This window comes from Amphibalanus amphitrite, unplaced genomic scaffold (assembly GCF_019059575.1).
Source record: "Amphibalanus amphitrite isolate SeventyFive unplaced genomic scaffold, NRLGWU_Aamphi_draft 000329F_arrow, whole genome shotgun sequence".
NCBI lineage: Eukaryota > Metazoa > Arthropoda > Thecostraca > Balanomorpha > Balanidae > Amphibalanus > Amphibalanus amphitrite.
Window position 1 is genome coordinate 609,229 of NW_024881824.1, and position 15,324 is coordinate 624,552.

Genomic DNA, 15,324 nt, shown 5'->3' on the forward strand with positions numbered 1-15,324 from the left:
GGCACATCTATCCTAAGGACTAGTCAATCCACATCACATTCTGCTTGATCACACTGCCCTGCCCGCCTGTCAAACAACCCGCGGTTGAGGGCAGATACAACAGGAACACGTTTCTCCAGGCCGTGACTGACTTGACTGGACTGACTGAGAGGCTGAGTGGCCTGTCCCGCGGCGCGGGGGCACTCCCGTCCCAACGAGATGAGCTCAGCCATTGCGGCGCACCAGTCGAAGCAAAATGGTGTCCGGTGGCCGTGCAGGTAACGCAACGTTCGCACAATTTAGACAGCTTTAGCGCTGATGTTCTGGACATAGTCGGCCTAAAAAATATACCTACCTATATAAAAACCTCACCTACGGCCAGACAAAGTGGGAAATGCAATGATCAGTGTCATGGGATGAAGGCATCATCCAACATCTATGACTCGAGGGCTGAATCTCATAAACGCTGTGGAATGGATATGGCAGTACTGGCTGAAGTTAAGCTGCAGAAAACGGCTATTAAATGCAAGGTGGTTTTCACGCATTTCAGTCCATCATACGTTGACAGCCCAAAGAATCATTTTGTCGACTCGGATTACCGTTTGTCGGCACTGCTATCACTGTCAATGTTACCAAATGCCGTAAATAGAATAGTACAATTTTTTAAGGTTGGGCCGAGGAGTGGCGGGTCGAGGGTCTACGATGCAATCAACTCCGATGGAAAACGAACGCTACGTCTACATATTTTTCCGTACCTGTGTTTATCAAATGATTTTAAACTGGAGGTCATAATTTCCCTAGTCCCCTCCATCGCAACTTGCAATTACTGATAGATAAAATAAAATCGCATTATTTATCATCAGCCCTTCTGAAATGGGAACATGCATGAATGTTTCCTATTTCCATCCTGGAAAAGCGCAGTCCTCAGACACTGAAGTCTGAAACTACATAAGTTCGTTTTTTGATGTTAACAGCTTCGAATCAAATGTTGCATCACCGAATCACTCCATTCCAGCCAGCTCTGGCATCTCGACAGCACCCAAACAGCGTCACGGTCCAATCTTGACACCCTGCGGCTCGCCAGGAGACGGGCCGCACCACTCGCCGCGGGCCGCCAACAGCGTGACACCGGCCCGTGGGCGGAGCGCCAGCCGACCGGCCGACCGGCCGACCCTCCAGAGCCGGACGGCACGCGCCCCGCCTCAGAGGGGGCGTCCTTCCAGTGACCGACACATTACCAGAGGCCGTCCAGTCTGTCATAATGTGTCATTCCAGTGATACAGACACTTCCAGTGACACAGACACTTCCAGTGACACAGACACACTTCCAGCGGCCGTCGTCCTTCTGTCGAGTCAGGGTGTCCTTCCTGGGTCCCGTGGACGTGTCCCACCGCTGCCAAGGACAGGCCCGGGCCATACAGACACGACGGAGCGCTGGTCCAGCGATGCCGAGTAAAAAACGCTGGTCAATGCCCAGATACGGTTCGATTGACACAGATTCTGCACCGACGGGGTCAGAAAGGTCAGCTGCAGCGGCTGTGGTTGCGGGGATCGCAGACAGGGGCGTAACACGGACGTCGGGCGTCGTGTTGTATTTGTGCTTGGCAGCCACATACCAACCATGTGACCGTCCATCACAAACATGCCAACTGAACAAGTGCCACGTCAAGTGACATGAAAACATGGCAGTTGCCCCGAGATCGTAGTGTTTCATTGAATGTGGAGATGTTTTTTTTCGAATCGGTACACGGCATTTTCACGACATAGTCATTTTCGAATTGAAGTTGTTTATCACTTATTTATTTTTCTTTACATGTCGTTTTCTTTCTAATGCTTAGACATCTGACATTTCGTACCAACTTGTTGCCACTCATCCACAGTTCCACACCTACCAGCCCGGTAGCTGAAAAATGTCTGGGGCAAGCCGTGTATTATCAATGATGAAACAGGAATGATGTGGAACGACCCAGTTTGGTAAGAGCAGGCTCTACATTCGACGAGCGCTCAACCACACAGCGTGGCTCCTATCAGCTCGTGCAGCCCCGCGACGGTCCCAGCTAGAGGCTATCGCAATGATCACGGCCCAAATGTGCAGTGGCGTGACGTCAATCCACACTTTATTCAACATGAACACCAAGGCGCACAGAGCTGCGGTTTGGCACACGGGGCCGGGGGAGCAGGCACACCGGCACGTGTGCACGGCTCCGCAGCTCTGTGCACGGCTCTGCAGGAGACGTCCATAGCTCAGCCCTCGGCGGACTTTTTAGGGCCCGCCTGCCGGTGTGCAGGACTTGGTGGAGGTGAATATTCCAGGACGTAATGAGATGCCATGTGACTGCGGTGATTCAGTCGGGCTCGCCTTCTGTGGAATTATTCAACAGACTGCTATTGGTAGAGCCGAACCGAAATACAGCCACAGCCGCAGATGGCCAAAAATAGCAGGATGACGAGCCAATCACAGACCTATTTAATAATAACGGGAGTAGGACCTCCTTACATGCCTGACTGGCCGGTTGCCCAGTGGTCAGTCAGCAAGGAAAAAATATCGACAGATTAGAAAAGCATGCGACGGCATCTCTCGTGCACAGACTGATGACATCGCGTTCAGTTTTTACACATCTAGTTTTTCATGAAGGGTCCAGGCATGGCACCAGTGTTTCGCGTGGTCACAGCCATTTTAACTGTAAGGGAGAGCTGGCTCTTCAAAGCCCAACAGTTTGTTATTGTCTGACAGGATTTACCAAATCCCCGCAATAATAATCAGCTACATTCATCTGCCGTTGAGCCATCTTGCTGCACCGTAGGCGTTCGGCCGGCCACATTGCTCAATATCAATACACCAGCCACAGGCTTCGCCGTATGAACTTACCATACCAAACGTTACATAACGCCTGCCCCCCGGGGCGTATAGCGGAATTTATCCTGCCCAGAGGATATCATGAATAATGGCTTTGGTCTTTGCTGAATGCCAGTACCATCGTTTAAGTACTAGAAACCATTATCATACAGAGTATCACCGTCTGCTGGTCGAGTATCATCGTATCCCACGTGGCACGTGTACCTACTCTCCCACGCGAGGACGATGAGAATGACCTCCCGCACAGATAAAATGCACCGCTCTGATAGTTTGTACAGTTCATTGACCCGTATCTATAAACGAAAGTCTGCATGTGGGATAGCCCGGCGGCCCCGCAGCTGCCGCGTTGCCTAGGCAAACAAGGACGCTGCAGTTCCCAACCAGACGACTGATTACCTCCCGTCGGTACCTGGCCCACATGCAATGCTGAGCGACATGTCCCCCCCCCCCTCCACCCCCGCCGGCAGACGCAGAAACGCAGCACTGCAAACCGGATCTATGCACGGCTGCAGCGCCGGTGACAACTGCGCAACAGTGCAGCGATGCAGGACCGACCGGCCAGTCCAGCTGCTAGGGATTCGGCGGGCAAAACTGGGCGCCGATTCACACCGCGGCACCGCCGGCACTCGCAGCCATTGTATATGTAGGCTGATAGATAGCCATTGCAGGCTGTAGCGGGTAGCGTGTAGTCATTGTCGAGGGTGGGCCGAGGCAATGCACGACGTCACGCTCACGATTGGACACGACAAACAACAAACTCGGGCTAAATGGGGAAACAGTGTCTGATGAAAATCGCTTCTAATGACCACGAAGCCTGAACATGCAGGCGAATTTTTCCACATAAATTGTAATTATCCTGAATTTAGGCGCAACTATCCCATTGCAGGTGTCAAAAAGCCCAGCTAGTTGATTCTTGCTGCGAATAACCTTACAGCAAATGTAGGTAGGCATATGGAGGTAATCACAGTCCGGAAACATTAAGACGTAGGAAAACTATGTAAGAAGGTAGGCAAGGCAATAGGCATGGTCTGGCCTGCATTCACATTTTCTAGCTCCTATGCAGTTGTCCAATTTGGTTATGGGCACAAAATCCCATCGATTACAATCCCACCAGCCACTATCACTGGATCAGATGGACTTTGATCGACCTTTAAAGAAGCTTAACTCCGGCCCACAGCGGCCCAGTTCCACCAAATCCCACCATGGCCATTTGGCCAACCAGCTGCGTCTCCCAGCCCGGGACAAATGCTCTCGGACGGACATTTGGCCGGGCAGCAGAACCCAATAACCGAGTCCGGTGTCCAATCCTAGCCACATGCTGCTGTAATTACCGACAGAGCATCGAACGACCTTCGCCGAGTCGCCGGCCAGAATCCGTGTTCGACAGCACAATCGATCGCGGGAGGGAGAGGGAGAGGGAGAGGGAGAGGGAGAGGGAGAGGGAGAGGGAGAGGGAGAGGGAGAGGGAGAGGGAGAGGGAGAGGGAGAGAGAGGGAGAGGGAGAGGGAGAGGGAAATGGAAAGGGAAAGGGAGAGGGAGAGAGAGAGAGGGAGAGAGGGAGAGTGAGTATGAGAGAGAGAGAGAGAGGAGAGGTAGAGGGAGAGGGAGAGGGAGAGGGGGAGGGAGGGAGAGGGAGAGGGAGAGAGAGGGAGAGATAGAGATAGAGATAGAGATAGAGATAGAGATAGAGATAGAGATATAGATAGAGAGAAAGAGAGAGAAAGAGAGAGAGAAGAGAGAGAGAGAGAGAGAGAGAGAGAGAGAGAGAGAGAGAGAGAGAGAGAGAGAGAGAGAGAGAGAGAGAGAGAGAGAGAGAGAGAGAGAGAGAGAGAGAGAGAGAGAGAGAGAGAGAGAGAGAGAGAGAGAGAGAGAGAGAGAGAGAGAGAGGAATTCAGAACATGCAGTTACTGTCAGTATAAGTTGCGTTTCTACCTTCCTAAAAATATGCTGCGGTCAAGCGCAGCGTCCGTATTCTCCCTAAATGTCATATTACTTTGATCTCGTCTCAAATCATACTCGAAGTCGAGGACTTCCACCTAAGGTTGAAGTGTAAGTGGAAGTGTAAGGTGGACCACCTTACACATTAGATAAGCTGTATGATTTTTTTTTCTATACGCTTCTTCGCTTTTGTCGGGCTTGACTCAAGGACCATCTGTCAGATGCGCATCCAATTGACTATTGGGGCAATCATCGTATATGGTAGGGCTCTTCGAGCACCACTTACTGATAAACTATCGATGGGAACGGAGCAAGAAGTCGACAAAGTCCTTGAAATCGGAGGGCGCCTATGACGGAGTGGTTTATTTGAAGTTGCCACCCGACGACAGACACCAGGCAGAAGCCATGGGTGGGGCTGGAAAAGGTGACAGAAGCGTTCCATTGACAGTGTCCGGTTGTGTTGTCTATACGTACTCGTATAACACCAAAACTGGACGGCAGAGCAGACATTTGTCTCAACCCAAGTATCCAACAGTTCCTTTGCGAAACCATCCACACTCCGTAGTACAGGATAACAGATGATAACCCAGTTGGTAAAGCATGCTGCTTTTTCTTCAGTCTAGCAGATGCAAGCAAAGTCATACACAAATTCAGCGTTCAGCTTCGTTTAACAATGCCAGTCACATAACGACAACTTCCTAATTTTCAATTCAATGCCTCCGCTAGTGACTGCCTAGTGCCTAGTCATGTCTGTGACCCACTCACCATCCACCGAACGAAGTCGTACGAATAGGACACGCTATCCAAACATCCACAGCAAACATTTCCTGGATACGAAAAACGGCAGCAGTCGTCCCCAGCATGGCGTGATGCGATGGCGGCATCGCCGGACATAAAAAAGGTGGACGACCCAGCCAGGACCAGCCACCAACAGCGAGTGTAATTCAAATACGGTAATTCAAATACGGAACGACCAGTGCCTCATTCCGCCCGGGTGCGAACGACAATCTCCTCCGCACCGTTCCGGCCCGTTCAGAGGTTTGTCCTTCCTGTCCTACCCGGCCCCGGGCCCGTTCAGGCATGGTGCCGGGGCAGCCATTGGCCCCCGTATCTGGTAACCGGGCTGAGGTCGTATGGTCCAGTGACGAATGCCACGGACGCCCGTGCAGGAATTCCAATGAATCGCGCTGTTGCAGAGCAAGTATGTGCTAGACTAGCCACTGCCAATGGCAGCGGCTACTGCTTTTTGCTATGCTGAGACTCTCGGGAAGCCACAGCAGAAAACATGCACAACACTCTCGCTACGACAGTTTGGGGTGCCAGTTCGATGGCAACCTACGCGCTAACTACGCAATGGTAAATCATCATTAAATTACATTAATTTCAACAACACACAAACTGGATCAGCGCTGTTTGGTAGGAACGGCAGTCGTGCTGAAAATTGATATTCGAATGCCGCTCCAAATTATACCCGTTCCCGACGAAATCGATCACGCACCAACCTCCATTCCATTTCGATTCACTCCCATAATCAGACGACTCACAGCTCACGGTCTCTGTTCAGGTGACCTTTCAGCCAACTGTTACGAGCCGTCAACCCGTCCGACGTGACCGTGACCCTTGTGACGGCCGTGACAGCCGAGTCACGTCACGTCACGTCACGTCACAGGCCGTGACGGCGCGAGGTACAGAGCCTCTGCGATCGACCGTGTGCGCGCCGCGCGAGCCACCGTGGGACGGATTCTCAGGGCAGGTCTGGTGTGTTCGGGACAGAGCTCGACTTCCTATGGGATCGGACATGTGCGGGCCAATGATCGCATTCCGGCTCAGGGAGTTTTGAGTAGATTCTCATGGAAATAGCAGCTCAAGTTCGTTCGTAATGGCTCGAAGGTAATCAAATCACCGCCATCCGGGGGTAATAAAAGAAATCATACACAAAAAACTAGTGTAACAAATTCATTTTAAATACTATCGAAGCAGTGACGTGGCTGTTCTCAATAAATAATTATTGTCCTTGGAAATGGCATACGTTGTTGATTGGTCTAATGCATACTCGTATTGTGGTACACAACTGGAGGTCAGTGTCGATCCACATATTTCCGGAATTCACAGAGACTTCAATGAACGTAACGATAAACGTAAACCCCATGCAACGTAAGGAATGTATCGATTTACCCGGACGCTACTGATACAGGTTCGAGCCAGTTAAAAAAGCTGCCATGCCACAATACGAGTCAAATCACCAGACAGCATCGGGTAGCCTGTCTTATTGCCGGGCACCCACCGCGTCGTGCTGTCCCACCTGGCCCAATTTCCCGCCCAGTGGTCACCGGAACGGGACTCACCTTTCGTCGGGAGCGTAGTCGCCGGTCGCTCCTCGCACCAGGTTCAGCAGACTGCAGCTGGGCAGAAGGTCCGGCATGGTCCTCCCCTGCTGGGCGGTTACCGGTGCTTCCAGCGGGAGGTCGGCCGGAGGCGGGGGCGGTGGTGGGTCACTGGCGCGGCGCCGCAGCTCCACCGGCGGGTCAGCCGGCGGGTCAGCCGGCGGGGAGGCGGCGTGCCACTCGGTCGCTCTGAGCGCCTCCTCTGCCGGTATCAGTTCGGGAACACTGTCTTTTTCACCGTCCGCCTTTGGTTGGTCGTGGTAGTCCATACACTGCCATCGGCCGCATTTAAACGGAACGTTTGTCTCGATGCGCACCACTTTGAAGCGGCTCTGCCAGTCGCTGGCACTACCCGGGCTGCCTGGGTTACCAGCAGCAGCAGCGGCAGCGGCAGCGGCGGAGCTCGGGGGCGACCCCGTGATGAGGTCCATCTCGCTCGCCGACGGCAGCTGCACAAGAGCACTGGCCTCGCCCCCTGACACCACCGGCACCGCGCCGGGAACCAGAGTGATGCCAAATCCGTCGGCAGTGGGGATCGCCGGCAGCACGCCGGTGGCCGACTCGGCCGGCGTGGTCAGCAGCGCGAGCGTCGCGCCGCCGCCTCCCCCCGACGACGTGGACGCGGCCTCTGTCACCACCGACGCGTCCTCGTCAACAGACTCGTCGCCGCCGTCGGCCCACTCGTCCGCGTCCGCGTCGGCGTCGGCGGCCGCTGCGTCGGCGCGACTGGCAGTGATCGACGTGATCTGAAATCCCATACTGTTGCGGGCGTCGCCGTCCGATTCTTCGATATCCGCTTCAGGCGCGCTCGCGACCGCAGTTTCGGCCATTGCGATTGCAATGCTGGCTTCGGACATTTGTTTGGCGGTGACTTCGGGGGTTGGTGAAATGATGGCTTCTTTTGCGGATGTAGTGTTAGTTTTCGTTTCATTACTAAATGCAGCTACGGTTTCGCACGCACTCTGGTTCGAACCTGCCGCAGCAGTTGAAGTGCTGGTTGCGGTGGCCGTATTGGTTCCCTTGATAGCAGTGACGGCAGTGAAGGGCGTGGCTGTGGTAACGCCGGCGGTACCAGAATCCACACCTCCACACGATTCCGTCTGACTGTTGCACACCTCGCCGGCCCCAATAACCACGATGCCGCTGTCTCTGCTCGTCGGCTTACTCTGCGACAGCTGACCCTCACGATTACCCTGGCGACCTTCCACGCGTTCCGTGGTCAGACTAGCCGGTTTATTCCGCCTCAGGGGCGACGGCGGCTGCTGTGGAGACCGGTGTCCCCTGGTAGCTCCCGGTGACAGAGGTGAGCGAGGCTGACCTGCGGAGGCAGCGGTCTGACGCACAGACTGGTGACAGATTCGGATCGAGCTGGGCCGCTTGTGGGCGCCAGAAGAGTGGGACTCCGAGGTATGTTTTGATGCCGTTGAGCTGCTCGATACACTGGCAGTGGCAGGCTTGTGACCAGATCCAGCGCTAGTTCCCGGGTTCGTCCCTGAGACAGTGTGCTCCGATTTCTGCGCAGCACCAGAGGCGGTCTTTTCGTGACCACCAACCACTACTCCTGCCATTGCCGCCACCGCGGACGCCACCGCCGCCGCCGGAGACTTGCGCGTCCCAGTCGGAGACGGCTCGGCCACCGCGCGACGACCGCAGCTCTGCGAGCGACCGGCGATGTTAGGGGCACTCTTCTGACGCTCCACTGTAGGGGACGAGTGGGACGCCGCTGAACCTCCAGTCTGCCCGCGGTGACAGGAGACAGCGTGCGTCGAGTGCTGAGCGTTAGCGGCAGAGCCTCTCTGATGCACCGCCCCATACCCCGTGTAACTAGATTGAGACGTTGTGTGACTGCAAGACACACTCCTCCGCACCGCACGGTGCTCCTCCGTGGAACGGTGCTCGGTCACGTGATGGTCAGACGAGCCCCGCTGACCGGTCACGTGGTCAGAGAAGGTCACGTGCTGAGGACGCTGGCCGGCTGAGGCAGAGTGCAAGACATGGTTCCCGCTGGCAGTGCGGTGGGTGTCGCGATGGTTGACAACCATCCGACGCATCTCCGGAGAACTGGCAGCGTGACGGCTGGCCCGCCAGGACGGCTGGCGCGGCTCCTGAGGCGACAGGGGGCTCCCGTGGCTCCCGTGGCTACCGTGGTTACCAGTACTCCCGTGGTTGCTATGACTCCCGATACTGATATGGTTGCCATGTCTATCGAGATTGTTGAAGATCGTAGGGTGGTGTTCCATGGCGCGAGAACTCGCTGCAGTCGACGAATGACCTGAGACGACCAGTGACACCGGGCGGGGCTGGCGACCGGACGCCGTCGAGTGACCCGAGCCTACAGAGTGACCCGAGGTCGCCGAGTGACCTGAGGTCATCGAATGGTGGCTGTTCGGAGCGGCCGGGCGGGCGGGCCGCTGCTGCAGACTAGAAGCGGAGCCGGTCGGGTGGAGAGCCGGTCCGCCGGACGGGGCTACCGGACGGTCCGGGGCAGCCGGACGGTCCGGGGCAGCTGGACGGTCCGGGGCAGCGTGGCCGACACGGACTGGTGCAGGGTGACCGGAGTGAACCACCGCACCACGGTCGGGAGGCGCCACCTCGGCGGAGCTGCCTGGAGCCTTGTGGTGCTTCACAGCACCAGACATACTGGTGCAGAGTTCTTCGAAACAAAGTGCCTGCGTGGGGAGATGATGAAAGATAACGTCAAAAGATATATGGACATCCATCACAAATCGAGACGACATTGCAAGTCTTACTGACCAGATAAACCTATCACCTAACCTACTGACCTGGAAACATTAACCCGCGCCCTGGTGGGGTCTGTTTATAACGCGACCTGGTGGGGGGGGGGGGGCTATTTTTTGCCCCCCCCCCTCGTATCTCCGAAACTACTGGACGGATCCACAAAATTCAAACGGCGTTCGAAAGGCCTGTCAAATTTGTCGAGAAAAACCAAATTTCATTGACCTCGGGGTCACCGATGACGTCACAGGTCAGGTCAAAGTTGAAATGTTTCACCGTTCACGGGTCTTCTAGGGAATGCGCTATAACACCGAGGAAAACGCATTCTGTCAAGAATCAGCGATAGGGCGTCAGTTGCCTAGTAGATATGTTGCTATTAGAGGTCACTGACAATACCAGGTCAGGTCACAGGTCAGGTCACCAAGGGTCACAGGTCAGGTCACATGAGCCCAACTTTACTAAGGTTGTGTGATACATGTTTTATGGCCAATTTTTCATTTCCAACTCAATGGTGTTGGTTATAAGACTATCAGGTACGGCTTAGGTCACTTTCTGGTGAAGTTCAGGTCAAGGTCAGGTCAAGGTCAAGCCAAAAAAGGTCAAATTTTAAAGTTGATAGTTTTGCATATAAAGGGTATCGATTCGATGCAGCTCGTCACGGGGAGTCTAATGGTGGTCTTTGTTTTGCGCTACGGGGTCTAGAATTGCTAAAAATTGAGTTTGAAAATTTGACGTCATCAATTTTGAGCAGTTTTTTCGCTATAACTTCGCCAAAAAAAGAGGTATCAATCTCAAATTTGGTATGTGGATGGAAGGCGGTAAGGACTATCACATATATTCCGGTTTTTCCGAAATTCAAAAAACTTTTTGGATTTTTCGATAATTATATCCAAAAAATTATTTTTTACTTTTTGGGGGTCAAAACCCAAAAATTTCAAAAATCCGAGATAGCAGTTTTGTAGCCCTGTCAATTCTACAGCTTTTATGTCTTTATCATTTTCCTGTATTTGCAAAGCTATAGGCCTGACAGCTCTTCCCGTGAAACCTTTTTTTGGGTCGAAAACGGCAAAACATGACGTCACTCTGACGTCATTTCCGGCCAACCTATCATAGCCTTTGGAAAATTTTTGGTCACAATGTGTAAAATTGATGTCCGGGAGGGTACTGAAAGTTTGGTGACGATCGGCGCAGCGGTTCTGGAGATATATCGAAAAGTCTGGAGGGGGGGGGGCAAAAAATAGCCCCCCCACCAGGTCGCGGGTTAACATGACACGCGCCATATAGGAACCATGACCATCAACCGACAACCATAGCACAACACCATGTAGTGCGGCTCACAGCGTTGTGCATTGCAAGAACAATGCCGCAGCATTGCAAGAACAATGCCGCACATTTACGCATCGGCATGCGAATATCTATGCATCTCTAATACGTCCGCAGCACGCGCTCAGAAGTCAGACAAACAGAAGCTCAATGGCATGCAAAAACAACCCGTCACACTAGCGAACCAAGGGGGAGGCATTGACGGCAAATCCACCCCCCCCCCCCCCATCGATAAAAATGTACGGTTTTTCGAGAATAAAACGAAAATTTAGCAACTTCTGAGAGGAAAAGTTTGTTTTAAGCTGCACGGCAGTGTATAAAGAATCGAAATCCGAGCAGTTTCTTTTTTCAATTTGCAGACTTTTGGGTACCTATGCAGTATGCCCCGCTCCCGCCCCCCGCCACGCAGCCTCCAAAACCGCCTATCTGGATCCGCCAGGGCAGGGCTCTGTCATATTTGGGATTTGGGAATGACATATATCGACGAATGGTCATAGCGATAGCATACCAAAACAGGCCCCTCCCTTCCATCTAACCAAACCAAAACAAACACAGCATTGAGATGACCTTGAGCTGGGGCCGACGAAAAGCGTTTGAAACAGCAGGAATGATGAAACACAAAGGCTGTAAGCAACATAAATGCACCAATGATGACTCTATCTGCAATAAACCCGATACACAGCTGCAAAATCAAGCCAACAACGGGAATAGCGATACTCACGGGCGAAGCAGACGACGACCAGCCAGCGAATGGCGCCGCGGGATCATTCATTCGCGCACTGGGGAGATCAGCTGATCGCGGGTAGAGGTGCAGCTTTTGTTACCGCGGTACTACCACACCGCACGGAGGCGTCACAATGAGGTTATCACGGAGAGAGGACAAAGCAAAACAGAACTGGTATCATATTCTAATAAAGATATTTAAAATATTTATGATGAAATGTTTCCAGAGACAGTAATGAGAATGCGCATTCCGTACAATGTGAATTTCAAGCTTCCAAGCCACATAGGTATTTCACTTTAGGACGGTCTTGAGACTACGGTCAGAGTTTTTTTTAGAATATTCGACTTCACAGACTTAAAAATGTACTATTGAAAATCCTTGCTTCTGCAAAAATAGACAACAGAAAGACGTCTGAACGGTCTGTGGTAAGAAGACATTGCATCTCTAGTATAAAGCCTAGCTAAAAAGCGCCAAGATTGTGCCTATGTTGAGACAGAAGTAGCTTGAGTTATTCACTTAAGTTGAATATTTTCCTTATATTTTCTCAAAAAAATATTTTGCTTGAAATGTAGGTACCTGTAACGATAATTGATAAAACAAAAATCATATGTGTACGTCATTGCGAAGAAAACATGTCAAGGACTTTGGCTTTAAAGTAGACAAGATTGGGCTAGGCGTTCGTAGCGATGGCTTTGACTCCGATCTTTAGGTACGATTCAAGTGACAAATTATTCACACATGAATGGGCTATGATTACCAATTCTAAGAAAATGCCTGCAAATTTCTGCTGAGCCTTGCACTTTCCACATACCTACCGATCAAGTAGGGCAATGGGTGGATCCATTTTTATTACCATTGCATCAGCTGGGACCATTCTGCGCCTTAGGAGAAACTTCGCACCTCACCCAAGAAAAATTGCAAGGACATCAAAGGACTGGTCATCCGCATGACGCAGATTGGAGCAGCCTGGCAGGCTGGCACACGTCTTCGCCGCACCAGTACCCTCTGCAGGCCACTGGGCTGAGCTATGTGTCTCAACAGACGGGCTTGCTGGGATGTGTGGGCTAACTAGGTGGCGTTAGCGATGAAGCAGCTATCGTTGGACGTAGATGGCGCTGTTATGAGCACCCTGCACTGAAAAAGTAAACGGCCGAGAGTCGACAGTAAAGTTGCGGAGCAGGCTTCTGAGCTGCAGTAGCAACAGTCAACACTTCAAATCCTGAGAAATAGCCGTAATAAAGTAGTACCTAAGTAAGCACGTCTATCACTAATATTTTAGTGTAAGTCGTGGGAAATACCTATGCTTCAATCTGTAGTACCTAAACCTCTACAAGATATTTAAAGTAAATATGTACAAACTACAAGGACAAACGCTTTTAACTCCTTTAGACAAAATCCTAAAAGGTGCACTTAGGCCTAGTCGTTTGATTTCTACGTTGCGAATTATCAGCTTATGTGATCACGGGTTAATCGTGATCTTGAACCACAGCGAAAACTGAGATAGACATTGGTCATGCGTTTATTTTCTCACGAAATAAAGAGGTTTTTAGACTGGAACGTTGCACTTGCGGCCTGCTGTGCGCTGCAACTCAATGCTTCGTCATGTATCAGGTGTCAGGGGGTGTCAACCCAAGCCCCTCTTCCGCTGGGGAGGTTAAAAACAGTCATTTTTAAACGTCTCTGCAAGTGCAGTGCTAACAACCCAACCCATTGACGCATTTATAAAAAAAATAACTACTCGGGCTCAAAAAGAGAGTTAGCCGTTGCCCGTTGGTGACTTGCGATTTGCTTCCTTTAAGCATAATGTATAAACTACTGATAGACGGACATCGATATGAGGCATTGTTAATAGCAAACAATTACATCAAGTGATGCTAAAAACGTCCGACTCTGTCGCGAAGGAAGGAAGGCGTCCACTGCCGGACCCCGGCCGTTTCTGCTCAGTTGCTGTGCTCCGCTGCTGAACAGTCGCTGTCCAGCCTGTACGACGACCTCGCCCTGAGGCGCGCCATCGGGACTGACGTCTTCCCCTTGACGTTTTCAGGGCGCTCCTCGAACCCCGACTTCCTGTGCCGGATTCCATAGCGGAAAGAGGATCAACCGGTGCAACCACCCTTCCCGAGGACCATCTGCAGAGGATCGAGCGCGTCAGTGTCTTGAGGTCATCAAAGATGGAGAGGATGGAGTAGCCGAGGAGGAGCCCCAGGTAGCCTCCCATGTCCGCCAAGAGGTCCGGGAAAGTGTACGTGACGAACGTTTCGATAGTGCGCCTCACAGGGCGGAAATGTATCGGCACATCGAACGCATCTCTCGGGCTAGCTAATGTCCCTGGCCGAACAAACAAACTGTAGCGCTGTCTAATACAAGGGCGTGGACAAGAACATGCCCGGTCATCGGGTTCCAATAAAACAAATGTTTCATACGGACTGTAACACTTGAACCACAGCACTTCAGCGGCAAGGCATTTTGATTTGTCCTTGCCGTCATCGTCGTGGCTCAGACTGCAGTAGAGCCAGTCAAAGAAGCAGCGTCTCCAGCAGCTACTCCTGCTGTAGGATGGGTCTTCCTCGCATGGTTGGCGACGCAGGTTGGGCATCACCTCTCGGTCCACGTGGATGACCAGCTCCTGATGGGAGAATGTAGTCATCAGGTCGAACGTTGTCATTTCTGCGTCTGATGGCAGGGTAAGGTCTCTGTCGTCTGCTCCCCAGAAGTCATCAAGTCCATGGAGGTAGAAACGGTAGGCGACTCTCGGGGTGTTGGACGTTTTAGCTTCTGAGCTGGGATTGTTGGTCATGTGAAGATCAGCCTGCGTCTGCTCGCCGTTCCGACTGATATGTTCATCGGTATACACGTCCAGCCGCCCAGCGCTCTGAGTTGTGCTATGGCCATGGACGTCCTTCAGGTCATTAGTAAAACGCAACGGGAGTTGTTTGGTATCTTGGGTTCGATCAAAAATCGTAGGCAAGCTCGATCTTTGCACTGTATCGTATTTTGCTTCAAATGGTAGATGTGCATCAACGTCTTTCTGGTCAACTTTTTGTTTTGCTTTTCTAAAGGAGCTATCAAAGTTCCTTGGATCTTTTGCGTTCTGATGTTCATCGTTTGAGAGCCTGGTTTCTTGCTTCAGTAAGTTTTCATATTCTGATGAATACGTCTCACGTGAATAACTATCAAAATCCATCGTATCAATGCAAGTACGGCAATAGCCGTTCTCTGTCTTATTTTCTTCGTATTCTGGTCGACGCATTAGTATTAGTATAAGGGGATCAGCGGTTTTGTTGAAAGTGCCGCAAAGTCCACCTCTGGCGTAATTCACTTTCCTCGTCCAAATACCAAAGGAGTCGTCATAGCTAAGCATTTCGTTGTTTCCGAAGGGAAAC

General features: G+C 52.0%; 1 protein-coding gene across 1 annotated transcript in view; it reads right to left on the minus strand.

The window, feature by feature from the left end:
* LOC122388634 (TSC22 domain family protein 3-like) overlaps positions 1-12,005 on the minus strand; it is a 105,137-nt gene extending 93,132 nt beyond the window's left edge. Inside the window, exons 1-2 of the mRNA XM_043379854.1 lie at positions 11,939-12,005; positions 7,120-9,827 (exon numbers count right to left, since the gene is read on the minus strand). Coding sequence (XP_043235789.1) covers positions 7,120-9,827; positions 11,939-11,989 — 2,759 coding nt within the window. The 5' untranslated portion in view covers positions 11,990-12,005. The remainder of the gene's footprint in view (positions 1-7,119; positions 9,828-11,938) is intronic.
* Between the last annotated feature and the right edge of the window lie 3,319 nt (positions 12,006-15,324).